At 41.7% G+C, this 17,776-nt stretch overlaps 2 protein-coding genes across 2 annotated transcripts; one reads left to right on the forward strand and one right to left on the reverse strand.

Annotated features, from left to right (window-relative positions):
* Positions 1–248: 248 nt before the first annotated feature.
* On the reverse strand, positions 249–8,973 carry LOC128615399 (alpha-1B-glycoprotein-like). Its single transcript, XM_053637453.1, has 10 exons — positions 8,811–8,973; positions 7,274–7,561; positions 3,512–3,799; positions 2,807–3,085; positions 2,668–2,718; positions 2,009–2,104; positions 1,891–1,921; positions 1,708–1,757; positions 1,115–1,149; positions 249–678 (listed from the first exon to the last, which is right to left on the reverse strand). Exons 1-10 carry the CDS (start codon positions 8,875–8,877, stop codon positions 601–603), a joined length of 1,263 nt encoding a protein of 420 aa, XP_053493428.1. The 5' UTR covers positions 8,878–8,973; the 3' UTR covers positions 249–600.
* Positions 8,974–13,231: 4,258 nt separating this feature from the next.
* On the forward strand, positions 13,232–16,825 carry nfil3-5 (nuclear factor, interleukin 3 regulated, member 5). The gene is made up of 3 exons (XM_053638113.1): positions 13,232–13,554; positions 14,530–14,648; positions 14,794–16,825. The coding sequence occupies exon 3, from the start codon at positions 14,854–14,856 to the stop codon at positions 16,237–16,239; it is 1,386 nt and encodes a 461-aa protein (XP_053494088.1). The 5' UTR covers positions 13,232–13,554; positions 14,530–14,648; positions 14,794–14,853; the 3' UTR covers positions 16,240–16,825.
* Positions 16,826–17,776: the final 951 nt, after the last annotated feature.

Raw genomic sequence — 17,776 nt, forward strand, 5'->3', positions numbered from 1 at the left:
CAATCAATGTGTGTGTGTGTGTGTGTGTGTTCATCCATAAAATGTCATTAATAAAGCATTAATTTATTTTCAAAGGACATTTTATAAACATAAGAACCTTAAATACAAAATCCAAATCGTGCAAATGCTACAGGGAGAGAGAGAGAGAGAGAGAGAGAGAGAGAGAGAGAGAGAGAGAATATACAGGAATGAAGGAGAAAAAGAATGAATGAGGCATGTGAGAAATGGAATAAAATAAAAATAATGAGATGAAGGAGGAGAAAGAGAGAACCATGAGTAAATGAGATAAAGTAATGAGATAAATGAGAAAGTAGAAGGACAAGAGTGAAGAATGTAATTAAATGAAAGGATGATGACGAATAAAAAGGAAAAACGTACAGAAAAAGGAAGAGAAAATGCTGAGAGATCAGCGTGTGTGTGTGTGTGACCCCATTTTGCCTTTGCGTCAGAAAGAAACTGAAGTAACTACATGCAAACCAAAACCCAGCCATATCATCGGCATGCTCCGCCCATTTAGGTGTGCTGTACCCGTCTGTGGGTGTAGCGCTCTCACGCTGCACTGTCGCCGAGAAAGAGAGAGAGAGCGAGCGAGCAAGCGTGTCAGTATCCAGGTGGGCGGGTGAATGTGCTGATTGGAGATTCGTAGATGGGCTCCAACCCTGAAGCTAATCCCTCCTCCTGCAAATCAGGACATTAACAAATGCTCGTTAATTACACTCGTTACAATTCATTACAACATTTATTTATCATTAATGGATTTTTAAGGACCAAAACAGAATTTATATTAACTTGACTAAGAATATTATTACAGACTGTGTTTTAATGTAATAGGGGGAGAGCTGAAGGCTTTTGGGAACAGGGTGTATGGTGTAGGGAGTAGGGAAAAGGGTGTAGGGTGTATGGAGAAGGGAGTAGGTTGTAGGGTGTAGAGAGTAGGCTGTAGGGAGAAGGGTGTAGGGAGTAGACTAATAAGGTTTTTCCTTAAGTAAAATGTAAGTGAGTTTGGCTACAGGGCTGTGTTCTAACAGAAAATAAGGGCAGACAGAAGGAGGGACCCTTAAAAAGGGCAGTAGTGACTTGTAGATGTTTAGATCAGGACAATGCTGAAGGTTACCTTGGAGCCAGTGCTGACTCTCTGTAGTGTGAGATCTGAGAAACAAAAACACAAATCACACAACATCCAAAAATGAGGACCAACAACAACACAGACACTGTGTAGGTAGGCAGCATGTTTAGGCAGCATGTTTAGGCAGCATGTTTAGGCAGCATGTTTAGGCAGCATGTTTAGGCAGCATGTTTAGGCAGCATGTTTAGGCAGCATTAATGAACTCCTGAGATTCAGAACCCAGCTGCTCTACTGAGATGTTCATTCTAGTCATCATCTCATCTTCTTCATGCTGCAGACCGTCCCATAATTCCCAGTGTCCGGTGTGTAACTTCACTAACTGCACTTCATTAACACTCAGTTTAGTGGACTTGTACTAATAATTACTCCATACATTTATATTTACACTTTTATCAAGAAAAGAATGTTAATTTCATGTGCTGGGCTTCCAAATGAACTCGTGCATTTTTCCTTTATTAATTAAGTATCTCACAGCCAAACATGATTCCTGCTAAGGAACCAAAAGTGTGCTGAGCACAAGTGGCTGTACTGTAGATAACAGGAAGTGATGTAAATGTAAAAATAATTAAACGGTCACTCACCGACAATGTGGTCTCTGGAGTGGACCTGCTGCCAGAACTGCTCCTGTTCCCTGAGTACCATTAAACACTTACTGTTAACATGTGTGATCTAAATCTCTTGCTCCGCTCTACTCACTAGTTCACTACAGTACTGTGTATCTGCTCGGCTACATCATCACTGCAAAGCATTGTGGGATATCTTACCTTTGTCTCCTTTTATTGGCTGCTGTTTTAGCTGTAAGAAAAAGAGATGAGATTAGAGTTAGCCAGTGGAGTTAGGAGCAGATAACAGCACCCCCTGCAGGACAGTGTGGACACACACCATATTTGCGAATCCCAAAGGCCAGGACTATGAGCACCATCAGGAAGAGCAGTGCAGCTGAGATGGACCCACACACCAAAGGCAGGTCCATTGAACCTGCACAGAATATATGAAAGATACACATCAAATACATCGAGCGAGAACACCAGAAGGAGACTGAATAGATGCCAATTAGAGAGAACAGACGACAAGGAGACAAAGAGACATATTACAGATGGAGAGAACAGACAGGTGTAAAAGCGACAAGGTAGAGGGAAAACAGAAAGACATGAGAGAGAGAGAGAGAGAGAGAGAGAAGCAGTGAGAGAAGGACCTGAGTAAGATATACCAGAGAGATACGTCAGAGAGACACAACATAAAGAATGTCTCAAGTCATGTTATTTTGCATAAATTGTAAAATATTGTTTAATGAAAGCAGAAAGACAAGAGGGAGACGCCACGATTAGAAGGCACATTAGATCAAGAGAGAAAGAGAGAGAGACACCAGCAGGAGAGAGACAGAGACACACACATATCAAAGAAATGAGACACCAAAGCCAAAAGGAGATGAGCAAGTCACCATAAGAAAGAAACACTAGAGAAACACATCACAGAGACCAGGATACTTGAAAAATATTGCTGCTTTGATAAATGTGTGTGTGTGTGTGTGTGTGTGTTACCTGTATGTGGAGGATGGTTATCTGTAGAAGATGAACTGCAGGAAGGAGATCCTGAAACACATCAACATAAAATGTATACCATCAAAATAACAAACAAACAAACAAACACACACACACACACACACACACACACACACACCTGTCACACATTGCAGTAGGATGGGGGAGCTGAGTTCAGAATGTGTCCAGTTTTTACCCAGCAGCACACTGTACTGACATTGGTACCCGCTCCCTTCCCAGTGCTGCCCTGATGCAGTGAATTGCACGGTGTGTTCAATCTTGGGGGCGTGTTGTGTTGCTAACGGTGATGAGGAACCCTGTTGGAACAGGGAGAAATGAGCACCAGGGTAGGAGGGTGACCCGGTGCACACTAGCGCCCCCTCTGCCCGCTGAGATAACTGCGGAGCTGGGAGCTTAACTGTGGAGACACACATCAGAAAGAAACACTTCAGAAAGATACATCAGAGAGAGACATGCATCAGAGAGAGGCACTTCAGAGAGAGACACGCAACAGAGAGAGGCACTTGAGAAAGACACACACATCAGAGAAAGACACACATCAAAGAAAGACACTTCAGAAAGATACATCAGAGAGAGACATGCATTAGAGAGAGGCACTTCAGAGAGAGACACGCAACAGAGAGAGGCATTTCAGAAAGATACATCAGAGAGAGAGACATGCATAAGAGACACATTAGAGACACATTGGAGGACATGTCAGAGAGACATATTAAAGAGAGACATTTATTTTTTATTAATTTAACAGACAAATTCTGCTTAATTAGAGAGACCATGATGGACTATAACAGTAGAAAAGGCGGTTCAATAAAAAGAAGTGACTAACCTCCTACATTAACATAGACAGGTGTGCTGGGGACAGACTTTTGAACTCCCTCTGGTAGGTTATACATGTAGAAGCAGGTATACATGCCCCCATCAGCCACGCCCACTGGCCCCACCTTGAACTGAGGATTCTGGGAATGGATCATGTTTTGTGGTTTCTGGAGGACAAATGACACAGGAGCAAGGGTGGGCGGGGCCTGACAACGGAACTCCACCACCTGACCAGGCCGGACATACCCATCTGGAGGTGTGACCGAGAGTTGAGGAGGAGCTGGGGGTGTGTTCGGGCCTGTAGTGTGAAGGAGAAGATAAATAAGAAAAACATTTGTGTCTGTCTGTGTCTGTTTGTCCATTCATCGATCAAGTCTCACTTTGTTATGGTTCCCTTAAAAATGCAAGATTTAGCAACACAGTACAATTCTGTTCCTAGAGAACTAGAAAACACAGGAGTGAAGAAATACAAATCAAAGGGCACAGAAAGCATGAAATCTGTGAAAACAGGAAAAAATAACCTTAAAAGGAAATTGGAAGAGAAAAGGTTCAGTGGACAGAATCAGGAGATACCTGACAGCAAAATAGTGCAGTGATTGGACCCTGAGGATTAACACTTATTGTTAGTAAAGCAATGAAGAACGAGAAAGTATGACTGTCAAGTGTGTGTGTGTGTGTGTGTCTATGTATGTGAGAGAGAGAGCGAAAAGTTTACTGTGAACACTCTTCCTTCTCTGTTCCCTTGTTAACACTTTTCCTCTTTGTTCCTTTGTTAACTCTTCCACCACTGTACAAAACCAGTTACAACCAGGTACAGACAGATAAAGCCTCTGACCATGTCTTCATGAATACCATTTGCTATGACTTCCTGAATACCATATATGGAGTTGATCCTCTCTTACATTCATAGGCATCCTGTTTTATGCAAATATGCCCGTCCACCTAGCCAATCAATAGTTAACCCATTGTCTCTGTTGTGTGTCGAGCATGATATACAGTGCATCCGGAAAGTATTCACAGCACTTCACTTTTTCCACATTTTGTTATGTTACAGCCTTATTCCAAAATGGATTAAAGTCATTATTTTCCTCAAAATTCTACAAACAATACCCCATAATGAGAACATGAAAGAAGTTTGTTTGAAATCTTTGCAAATTTATTAAAAATAAAAAACAAAAAAAGCACATGTACATAAGTATTCACAGCCTTTGCTCAATACTTTGTTGAAGCACCTTTGGCACCAATTACAGCCTCAAGTCTTTTTGAGTATGATGCTACAAGCTTGGCACACCAATTTTTGGGCAGTTTCTCCCATTCTTCTTTGCAGGATCTCTCAAGCTCCATCAGGTTGGATGGGGTGCGTCGGTGCAGAGCCATTTTCAGATCTCTCCAGAGATGTTCAATCGGGTTCAAGTCTGGGCTCTGGCTGGGCCACTTAAGGACATTCACAGAGTTGTCCTGTAGCCACTCCTTTGTTATCTTGGCTGTGTGCTTAGGGTCGTTGTCCTGGTGGAAGATGAACCTTTGCCCCAGTCTGAGCTCTGGAGCAGGTTTTCATCAAGGATGTCTCTGTACATTGCTGCATTCATCTTTTCCTCGATCCTGACTAGTCTCTCAGTTCCTGCCGCTGAAAAACATCCCCACAGCATGATGCTGCCACCACCATGCTTCACTGTAGGGATGGTATTGGCCAGGTGATGAGTGGTGCCTGGTTTCCTCCAGTCCTCCAGGCGGGATGTCATGTGCCTTTTACTGAGGAGTGGCTTCTGTCTGGCCACTCTACCATACAGGCCTGATTGGTGGAGTGCTGCAGAGATGGTTGTTCTTCTGGAAGGTTCTCCTCTCTCCACAGAGACACTCTGGAGCTCTGTCAGAGTGACCATCGGGTTTCTGGTTACCTCCCTGACTAAGGCCCTTCTCCCCAATCGCTCAGTTTGGCCGGGTGGCCAGCTCTAGGAAGAGTCCTGGTGGTTCCAAACTTCTGACATTTACGGATGATTGAGGCCACTGTTCTTATTGGGACCTTCAATCTGTGCCTCAATACAATCCTGTCTCGGAGGTCTACAGACAATTCCTTGGACTTCATGGCTTGGTTTGTGCTCTGACATGCATTGTTAACTGTGGGACCTTATATAGACAGGTGTGTGCCTTTCCAAATCATGTCCAATCAACTGAATTTACCACAGGTGGACTCCAATCAAGTTGTAGAAACATCTCAAGGATTATCAGTGGAAACAGGATGCACCTGAGCTCAATTTTGAGTGTCATGGCAAAGGCTGTGAATACTTATGTACATGTGCTTTTTTTGTTTTTTATTTTTAATAAATTGGCAAAGATTTCAAACAAACTTCTTTCACGTTGTCATTATGGGGTATTGTTTGTAGAATTTTGAGGAAAATAATGAATTTAATCCATTTTGGAATAAGGCTGTAACATAACAAAATGTGGAAAAAGTGAAGCGCTGTGAATAATTTCCGGATGCACTGTATACTCTGCCTTCCTTTGAATAAATTGGAGATCCTGCTTGGTGCAGGCAGTGTGTAGCGGGGCGAGGGCACCGTCTTTTTTGTGCACTTTCGCTTTCTATCTTCTTAAGTATTGTAACCAGAAGATCACAATTCTTAACAGAGAGAGATACGGTAAGTCACTGGGCGGTGCAGATTTGGGATCTTTGGTGTGGTATGTGGCAGGAAATAGTAAACCATCTCCTCAGCTCCTCCCTTAACCGTCACAAATCTCTGAAGACTACATTTGAGCGAGAAAGGAGCTGAAGTGTGAAATATTCAGCACAGAGATGCTCAGAAACAGGAGCGAGTTAACAGATGAAAGTAAAGTTGAATTAATTAAACCAGAGACAGCAGAGAAAAGAGAGAAAACTAAAAACAGATGACAAAATTCATCCACAAAATAAAGAAAAATATCATAATCATGATTACACTGTAAAGTAGTAATGCATCATAAATCACATTTGTTTACATCTGTTTACCTGATTCTTTATTTGTATGTAAATAATGTGAATTAAATTGGGTGTATGTCAAACTGGTGTGTGTGTGTGTGTGTATGTATGTGTGTATGTGTGTGTGTGTTCAGAAGATATGCTGGAAACATTTTTCACATTGTTCACCTGTGTAACAGGTGTGAGTAAAACAGGTGTGAGGCTTACATGATGGAGTGAGACAGGTATAGGGGATGAACATGCTTTGGTTGTAGTGAGACAGGTGTGAGACAGGTATGAGACATACATGGTGGAGGAGTGAGACAGGTATAGGAGCTGAACATACTGTGGTTGTAGTGAGACAGGTGTGAGACAGGTGTGAGACAGGAATGAGATGTACATGGTGGAGGAGTGAGACAGGTATAGGGGCTGAACATGCTGTGGTCGTAGTGAGACATGTATGAGACGTACGTGGTGGAGGAGTGAGACAGGTGTACGGGCTGAACATGCTGTGGTCGTAGTGAGACAGGAATGAGACGTACATGGTGGAGGAGTGAGACAGGTATTGGGACTGAACATGCTGTGGTTGTAGTGAGACAGGTGTGAGACGTACGTGGTGGAGGAGTGAGACAGGTGTACAGGCTGAACATGCTGTGGTAGTAGTGAGACAGGTGTGAGATGTACATGGTGGAGGAGTGAGCCTGGTGTACAGGCTGAACCTACTGTGGTCATAGTGAGACAGGTGTGAGAGAGGAATGAGGCATACATGGTGGAGGAGTGAGACAGGTATAGGGTCTGAACATGCTGCGGTCGTAGTGAGACAGGTGTGAGACCTACGTGGTGGAGGAGTGGGCCTGGTGTACAGGCTGAACATGCTGTGGTCATAGCGGCAGCAGTAGATATCCTCGGAATCTGCAGTGCTGGTGTTGAACTGAAAGTCGGCGTACGAGTGCTCCGTGTCAAACTGCACCGAGAGTTTGAGTGTGCGCACGTGGTAGAGCTCAAACACTCGGCCACCGTGACCCTGGGGGGCTAGACACCGTAACACCACGCCTGAGGACACATCTGACGACACCTGCACCAGCTGTGGATAGGGAGGATTCTCCTGAGCCAAAGCTCCGCCTGCTGCTTAATGAGAGACAATAAGAATTCTGGTATAATTCTACAATAGATCAGTAAACTGTTCTCATGGACACCTGTCTCATTCTCTTTACTACAGCCTGATGTCCAGTTCAGAGGACTACTGATAAAACTGCAAACTATTCTTCAGTAAAATTTTCTTCAACTGATTGCATCGCTTGACTCCTGGTCTTCAATGATCATATCTGGTCTAATCTGGGTCTGTAAATTCCACTACTATATATATATATATATATATATATATATATATATATATACACACACACGCACACACAGTACTGTGCAAAAGTTTTCGGCACCCATTTTTAAAAAATATTTTGTTAGAGATTTTTTTTTTTTTTATCACTCCTACATTATCGAGTCAGTACAAAAACTTTTTAGATTCCCAAACATTAGTTTTCTAGCACAAAAAGAAATGTTACAGAAAAAAATGTTAGTATGTCAGTAAAGAAAGCAGCATATTATGTAAGAGACATTTTCCAGACAAAAACACAATGAAGGCTGGGTTTTGCTGCAAAAATACGAAGCGAGTGCAACAGTCTCCAGTAGAACCGTGTCTGGTTCCGCAAGCTGCTCAATAAAACTTACAGCTCCGTATCAAACTGCACTAATTATACCAGAGGATACTTTTTTCATTTTTTTATCACACCAAATATTGACTTTGTTTCATTTACTACTGTTTACTGCTCTTTACTGTATTTTTTTAAATGTAGAAACAGTTAATTAAATTATCCTGAAGGCTTTAAATTATTCTTTGCTCTACAGCATTTCTTTGCATGTGCATAATACACACACACACACACACACACATATATACATATATAGATATATAAATATATATCCAGATGGTGTTTAATATAAGCCAACACATACATAATGATAATTAAAAACTGACGAATTATATCAAATTAAATTAGAATAATGATTTAATCCAGATAAAGTGTTCATCTTATCATATCCTGTTCCATCACATGTGCAGGTTGGATTCACTCAACAAAGAGATTTAAAAGTTATATGTGGGAAATAGTCGGTAAATAAAAAACTGAAGCTCTGAGCTCACACTCAATAAAAGTTCAGAACCAGAAGCTGCACTCATTACAGAACTACAACAATATACACCCAACACACACCACACTTAATTTACACAGGGTTAGAACAAAGGGAGGAAAAGAGAAACATGTATATCTAGAAATTAGATTAAATCTGTCTCTCTTGCTCCTTCTGTCTCACTCACCGCAGGTTTGGAGAAAATGAGCAGAAAAGATAAGAAGTGATGTGAACAAAAATCCAGACAATGACATTCTTAAAGACTGAACAAGTGAGACTGCAACGGTTATGTGAATCGTGCGTGTGTGTAAGGAGACGGTACACAGATGATGTTAAGACCTCCTTTAGTGAACAAACTTCCTCTGGTGAAGAACAACGATAATGTCATAACCACTTCCTCTAAGAGTCTTCATGTGAACGTCCAGCTGATGAAGTTCCTCAGTGAGGAAGAGTTTGGTCTTAAAAACACATCTGTTATTCTCTTTGTTCTTCCACATTACAGTATATTATCTACACTATAACATTCAGGGATATCCTTTATTCCCATTAGCACTCCTAACAGCTTTGTTAGTTCAGTTACAGAATACGTCAGTGCTGCTGCTGTAATGAGAATAAACACCACATCTGCTGTCTTTGTACTGATAGATGGGGTAGAGGGGTGTCAATACTTTAACACACAGGCCACAGTCAGTAATTAAACTGTGTGGAGTGTATGAGTGTAGAAACACACTCCCGTATCTCCTGCACATGTTTAACCTTTTTACATATTTATTATAGATCATTTGCATATATGCAAATTCACACCCACATTATAAATCTATATTTCTCTATGATTTTGTTCTTATTGTAATTTGATCTACTGTAAGGAAATTATATTATTTTAGTTATAATATCATAAGACTAATAAAATGTGCAGGAAGTAGAAATTATAAAATAATAATAATAATAATAATAATAATAATAATAATAATAAGAAGAAGAAGAAGAAGTGGTCATGCTAAAATAAAAATTTAATCAAAGCTGCTTAAGATAAATTCATTAAGCAAAATTAAGTTTAAGATTAATTAATTAGATTTCAATTGATTCAGTGAAAGAAAAAAGAACAGAAGAGGAAGGAAATAAAAAAAGTGCAATAAAAATAGATATCACATGTTGAGAGGCACATAGGGAAACTGGACAGGAAGTTGTTGCACTGTTAGGGAAAGGAAGTGACCTCACATTTTAACAAGATTTTATCTATTACACCAGTTATACTGAACATCTATCTATCTATCTATCTATCTATCTATCTATCTATCTATCTATCTATCTACACACATATGGGAATTATAATAGTTAATAATAATAATAAATAGAAGAAGGTTGGGTGTCAGGTACACTGTGTGTGTGTGTGTGTGTGAGAGAGAGAGAGAGAGAGAGAGAGAGAGAGAGAGAGAAATCATGTGTTGTGTCACCTCCTGCAGGTTTTTTTTTTACTTTACCACACTGTACATGTGTTTATAAAAAATAACTAATAATAAATAATAAATCTGAGTGTAAACCTCATAAAACCTGTCAATCCTGCACAAGATGTTTACTGTCAGTGACACATTTAAATAGACTGCACACTTCTTATAAAACTATAATAAAAGTGTTAGACTATAGAGTATTATAGAGCTACATGGAATATAAAACGTTTACACACCCATTAAATGGCAGGTTTTTGTGATGTAATAAAATTAAATCAAAATAAATTATCAAACCTTTTTCTGCTTTTAATGTGAAATAGCAACCAATAACTAATAACCAATCACTAATGTCTAATTATTAATAACTAATAGCCAATAGCCAATAATATCCTGTCAATCAAAAGAGGGTGGGAAAACACATGGATTTTGTGAAGATGATGTCTCTTGTGTGGAATAATGACAAAACTTCAGGTTGTAAACTCTGTAATCTCTGCACTGCTAAAAAGTTCACACCGGATGCTGCAGCAATGAAAGGAGTCAACCCCCCAAACCCCCCCCCCCCCCCCGTTCTGAATTAAAGGGCCAGTACATGGTTGGAAGATTTAATTGTAGCTGATTTGTTTTAAAGGTATATATTGCTATATATTGCACAGAAAAATATTTGTAGAGTAGTATATTTAATATGTGGTTAATGTTATGAGTTGTTAATTAATGAGTTAATATAATCGAAAAAAGGTTTATATTAGGCCTATATATTACCAGTTTGATGTTAATGATGAAGTAGAAATGCTTTTGTTTGTGGTGAGTGAATGTGAAGCCTATCAGGAAGTTTTTTAGAATTCAGTCAATATTAATATGAATTAATAACATTATTAATTCATATTAACATTGACTAATAATTAAGAAATCTTACTTTAATCTTCAGAATTTAGTTCATGTGTTAATGTTAATTAGAGTAATGTGTTTTCTGTTTATGAGACCAGTTACTGTGAAACAACTTGTTGAAATGGAGAGAATTAAGTTTTTATTCGCATTTCTATCAGAATTGTGGAATTAATTATTATTAATTTAAAAGAAGGCATAAAAGGCAGAACTATCAGTATCGGTATCGGCTGACATCACTCTGAATAATCGGTTATCGGTATTGGATGAGAATTTTAGTACCGTGCATCTCTACTAATAACTAATAAGGAGTCCACATTCCTGTGCATCTCTCTGCACTACAGTGCCAGCGGCGCCCCCTTCTGGAGAATCAATACCATCCTCGTCATAAACCGATTAATGAAAATAACATGGAACCTCAGCTACTGATTATAAAATACATCATGATCTTTAATCACAATTCGACAAACTAATCTTACTGAGTATCTGATAAAAGATCAAACTCAGAAATGATTGAGATCATGAAGAATTAAATAACAAACATTTTATGATTGCAACAATCATGATGAAGAATGAGAGAGAGGAGATGACTGTAACAACAATAAAGAACTAGAAATAACTGACACATGCTTAGATTGAACACAACTGTGTGTGTGTGTGTGTGTGTGCATGGCCTATGTGGTGGATTAGGAGCCCTATGGAGCCTCCTAATCCACCACCTAGACTGCACGCGCGTGCGCACACACACATGGGGTAGATGACTATTTCATCCAGAAATCCCCAGACAAACAGTGTGTGTGTGTGTGTGTTTGTGTGTGTGTGGGTGGAAGTGGGGTGGGGGGGTTGCTAGGCAGACAGCATAATGGTTTCCTAGGAAACCCTATGACACACATGGGGCGAACAGTGGGGGGAGGTCAAGTTCAACCCCAACACACACACACACGCACGCACACACACACAAAGTAGGAGAAGATAGACAGGGATAAAGACAGATTCTGTCTTATGAGACAAAAAGCAGTTGAAACATGAAAATACACACACACTTCCAGTCATCCATATTTTCCGATTTCCTGACACCTGCAGAGTCTGTGTGTGTGTGTGTGTGGGTGGGGGAATGAAGGAGGATCACGTCACTATGATGTCATATCCTGTCCTGAGAATGTGGCTGTTAACAGTAAAATAATTTGACAGCTGAACATCTGTACACCTTCATATTCATTAACAATACCAGAAGCTATGAATATATGTGAATATGCAAATTAGGAAATGCCCCTTTCTGTCAGTAATAGTCTAATATCATGAACATTATAGAAGCTGGAGAGTCATAGGTGGAGTCTCGGTTTACAACCTTGTTTGTCAGTCTTTACTGACTGATTTACACAACAGCCAAAAGCATGAGAGATATGTCATGACAAGCCCCCGCCCCATAATTTAGCTAGTTAGCAAAATATACAGAATGGTCAAGAGTGTTTTCAGCTGTGGCAGATTTCTCACTCACGCCTGTCCACTGTAACCAGGATGATTTTAATCCTAAACAGCGAGACGGTGTGTGTGTTGGTGTAGTAACGTAGTGATGTAGTATGATTAAGGTGTGTACATGTCTATAATGCACATCGATAATGCGACTAAAACAAGAATACTCCACATGTTTTAATTTGATTTATGTTTACTTCGAGTATGACTTTAGTCGGATTAAGGTCATCAATAATTGCTGTTTACATGGTAGTTTCTTAATCAGAGTATTGTCTTAATCGGATTAATATCGGATTATTGTTGTCCATGTAAACGTACTGAATGTTGCTGCTGGTAACAGAGAGCCACAGGGTCGTCACTGGGAGACATCCGGCGCTTCTGAGTGGGAGATAAAGTGATATTACTGACTCTTACTGATGGAGCTGGGGGTCAAAGAAGGAATTCTCCACAATTCAATGCTAAACAGCCCCAAAGTAGGTATAACTAGCTTCTGAAAAGTCACATGACCACCAACTCACACAAACTCCAAACTTCATTCTCAGTTGGAAAAGGGAATAGTGTGTGTGTAGATGCACATCCAAAAACACACTTACAAACCATGTTTACTGCTAACGAGCTGCTACTGTACAGCAAGACATGCCCCAGGGGCGGGGCATATACACTATACAGAGCATTTAATTGGACAAACACAAGAGTAGTACAGGATGAGTCATCAAAAAATTATTTGAAGTGATGAACTATAAACAAAATGAGAATATCTCCCCAAAACTAATTGTGTGTGTGTGTGTGTATGTGTGAAGGAGGAGCTAGCAGCTCAGAACAAAAAACGTGACGAGGCGCGCGCAGCTACTCCTGGCTTGTTATGCAACTACCGTGACCTACTAACACACATCTGTGTGTGTGTGAGAGAGAGAAAGAAACTGGAGAGACAAGAGCACGCGGGACTAGAAGGGATTCACGACACACCATTCAGGACCACGGCGCGCGCATAGTCACACACAGAAACACACACTTAAACGGGGAACGTATTTAAATGTAAATAAAGAAAGAAAAGAGAGAGAAAGGATACCGGAGGACAAAAACACACCTCCCTGCACCCAAACCGGCGCGCGAGACTGCTTCATTCCGGTAAGAGCACGTGCGTTACCCATTTTCTTTCTCCTTTCTCTCTATCTCTTTCTCTCTGTGTAATTGCGTGCGTGCACACTAATTAAACGTCATTGGTGTCGGCGTGGGAACGACGTCCGTCAGACAGACATACAGACACATACACACAAAGAGGCTGTGTTCTAGATTCACTGCAGTGCTAATGTGTCTAGCTGAAAGACGCGCGAGACTTCCCGGTGCTCGTGACGTGGATATTTAATCGTTTTTTTACGAGACATTGTGATTAAGAGCAGGTGACGTGTTGTCGTTGCACTTCCGGTTGAGTTTTAACTTACTGGTGTATAGACAGAGTGTGTGTGTTCCTCCGTCCCTGCACTTCCTGTCCCACTGACCTATTTATGTGTGTTTCCAGTTGTCATGGTTCAGGGTCAGTGGATCTCTCTCTCTCTGTTTCTCTCTCTCTGTCTGTCTGTCTGTCTCTGTCTCTCTCTCTCTCTCTGTCTGTTTGTCTGTCTCTCTCTCTCTCTCTCTCTCTCTCTCTCTCTCGCTCTCTCTTCTAAATGTGAGTAATTTTCCAGAATCCGGCTCCCCTCTGAGACACAGGGGTATACCCTGAATAGGAGGTTTATACACACACACACACACACATCTGGTGTACGATAACATCTGCAATAATCTGTGTACAAAAACATTATGTTGTTATTGTGGACTTGTATATAAAATGCTAATGATAAAATGGCTCTGTGGAAGTGTGCAGAGCTACAATGCTGTTATAATGGACCTCTCAAACAGTATTAAATGTTTATAACAAACCTGCATATAATGTCTACTGTTATAAACACTCTGTATAAGTATGATGGTTTGCCAAAAAACAAAACCAAAAAAAAAAAAACCCATTCACAGCATCCCCTTTTATCCCAGAATGCAGTGGTCCAGCTGAAAAAGGTTGCTTTCCTATTTTCTACTGCAATAAACATTCTTCCATTCTCTGTGCAGATCCTTCTTTTACTCCTGGTTCTCATCCTGCTGATCAGTGAGGACATCGGAGCATACAAACAGGAAAACACCAGCAGGGTTCCACTGTGCAGAAGGTCAGAGTACCTGAGAACAGCTAGGTATGTGTTCCTGTTACCTCTTCATTTCTGCTCTTTCATTAATCTAATCTCCACAGTGGTGATGTAACAGTGATTATATTGTGATCGATAAAGCTGAAATGATGTCGTCTACCTGATTACTGGCTCGGCTTTGTCTGATTGTTAGGGCTTCTTCAGGTCGTATCCTGTCTTCAATGTCACAGACATCAGCTTCCAGAGGAGCACAATGGAAAGTCGGAATCATCCCATCCAAACCCCCAACGCAGACTCGGAAGCACTGGATGTGATTCCGAATGCAGGAAGCGAGAACGTGGCGGAGTTGCCTCCGATCACCAGCAATGCACGTCAAGGCCGAGTGGCCAAACCCAAACTCAACGTGAACTGCAGACGCAAGCGTGAGTTCATTTCTGAGGAAAATAAAGATGAGTCATACTGGGAAAAACGCCGCAAGAACAACGAAGCAGCCAAGCGCTCGCGGGAGAAACGCAGACTCAATGACATGGTGCTGGAGAACCGGGTGATGGCCCTCAACGAGGAGAACGTTCGCTTGAAGACAGAGCTCCTTCAGTTGAAGCTCAGATTCGGGCTCATCAGCGCCGTGTCCTACATGGAGAAAACACAACAAATCAGCAACGCTGCTGAAAACAAGCTCACTTCTGAAAATCCGCAGTTCCCGAGCACTCATGTCCTCATGAACTCGGACTCGTCGGAGGCGGAGCAAATTACTCAGAGTGAAGGTCAAGTGTCGTTACCCAAATATCCCTCTCGAGGATCTCTGTCCGATTTCTCAGACGGATCGTCTCTGGACAGTCCTGAACCGGCGAAATACGATACGAAGCGAGAAAGTGCAGTTCATGTCGGCGTCATCAACGGCACAGCAAGCCAACATCATGGCCGACTGCAGAACCACCACGGCAACGTGCGAGAACATCACGGGTCCCGTCTACCTGCTTCTAACCAGAGGAGCGTAATTCTCTACAGCAGTGGCTCGTACGTCACCCAGAACCAAGCGGATCCAAAACAAGCAGGAAGTGGTGATCCACCAAGACCGTACGCTTTAGAGACTCTCTCAGAAGTGGCTCAGCAGCTATCGAGCAGATCGCTGGACGTGCTGAATTATGATTACGCCAAAAGTAAAGCAGATGTTCACTACACCCTTCAAGACCAACATATACTGGACGAAGCTGATCCCCAGAACCAGAACATCGACCTCCCTGAACCACCAGTGCTAATCTACGAAGGCGATCTGAGAGACGACAGGTTCTCGTCTTTGAGTAAGGACACGTCCTCGAGCGACGGAGATTCTCACAGCTCAGACAAAGAAGCGTCCACTGATGACGAGTCTCCATCTTCTTCATCCTCAGAAACCTCGCACTCTGGTCAGAACGGAGATACTGTTAAAACAGCAGCGTTGCCGCACAAGCTGAGGCTGAAACATCGAGCCGTGTCTAATGAGGATTCCACCTCCAACACTTCATCCTCTTCAGCACTTCTTCAGTTTGGACAGAACCCCACCCAGAGCGCAGATGGACCTCCTGAACCTCCTCCATGCAGAGTAAGCGTGAGGACAGGATCAGGATCACGAGGAGGCAGGAATAAGAAACGTGACTGAGATGGATCCTCTGGTTCCAGAAACAGATGTTTCAGAGCACAGAGACTCAGATTAGCTCCACTGACTCGCTCATCGGCCTTCTGTATTTTTTAAATTGCGTTAACTCTCTAGACTTATTTTTCTGTTGTCTGGATTACAGCTGTGAAGGAGATCTGGCCTGGTTCCTCACGCTCTAGCTCGGACTCCATGTTGGACCGTCGTGGTGTGACGATGTCATGTGTTCAGAACTTGCTGAGAGCAAAGCTAAAGTGCACTACAGTCCTCAAAACCTTCCCAGCACTTCTTCTACTTCAGCACTACAGGAACACTCGCTCACCTTCACCCACGTGAGCATCGTGGGAGAAAAAGTAAGCAGAATTTCTCTGACCAGGAACAAACAATACACATCTAGATGAAGAAGTGAGATGTGATTTAGGATGGATCCTGCTGTCCATCTATTAGCACTAAAAAGATGTCAGTTATAACACTAATGCATTTTTACACACACACAAACACACACACACACTGCAGGGTGAGAATTGATTATTAGCACTTATTCACACTATTTTCCAAACATGTTATGTGTAAAGACTTTTTAATCGAGCTGTACGACACTTTCACAGTGATTTTTATCATATTCACACATTCTTCTGTTCTTTCATTTAACCCTGCGTTCTTAATAACAGGTGATGAGTTGCTTGTGGGCGTGGCCTGTCCAGATAACAAACAGTAGTAGCTCTATGTAGCTTCTAAAAGTACTCGCTCAACAGAGACAGCAGCGATCTCTGCTACTTCCCTCCAAGCTTTATTTTCCCTCATGATGTCTCTGTACACAGTTAATATAACAGGAGGAGATGAAACCAGGGCTTTAAGTTTTTCTTGCAGTTTTGTTGGAACTAACTGCAGGTAGGAACTAAAGTAGTGAGGGGGAACTGAAGAAACGTCGGACCTCACACTCCGTGTATCGGTCTGAGGAATCAGTTGAGACGATGGTTTGGATTTGCTGCTTATTTACAGTCGCATCTAATTTGTGTAAAATTGAGAAAATCAGTTTAAATGTTAAAATTGCAGCTCTGTGTCAGTAACATTTGTGGAAAATGAACGATTTGGGTAGTGTGGACGCAGGGTTAGTGTTAACCGGGTGCACGCTGTGCGATTTTGAATAGTCCTTTGCGACTGTTGCTTGTCAGACTGTACGAACCTGATCCCCGCTGTAATCCATGTCACACTGTAGGATCTCAGTTGTCATTAATGTCAGACTGTACGACAGTCAAGACGTGAAAAACAGACACACACAGGAAGACTCATACGGAGTAGGAGAAGCCACACTGCAGGACTGTGCCTCAATTCTTCTCACACTGCCAGAATTTAATCGGAGGAAACATTTAATCGCAAGAGCCGTTAATCAGCTGTCAGAGAACACAGCGATCAGAGACTACAGATTGCACCCTAGGATTATAGGAATCTTTTAAGATTCTCAAAATTTGTCTCACATGACCAAATCGTGGCCAAACTCGTACAGCGTGAACCCGGCTTTTGTCGCATTACACGAGTCCAC

This window comes from Ictalurus furcatus, chromosome 12 (genome assembly GCF_023375685.1).
Source record: "Ictalurus furcatus strain D&B chromosome 12, Billie_1.0, whole genome shotgun sequence".
Lineage (NCBI taxonomy): Eukaryota > Metazoa > Chordata > Actinopteri > Siluriformes > Ictaluridae > Ictalurus > Ictalurus furcatus.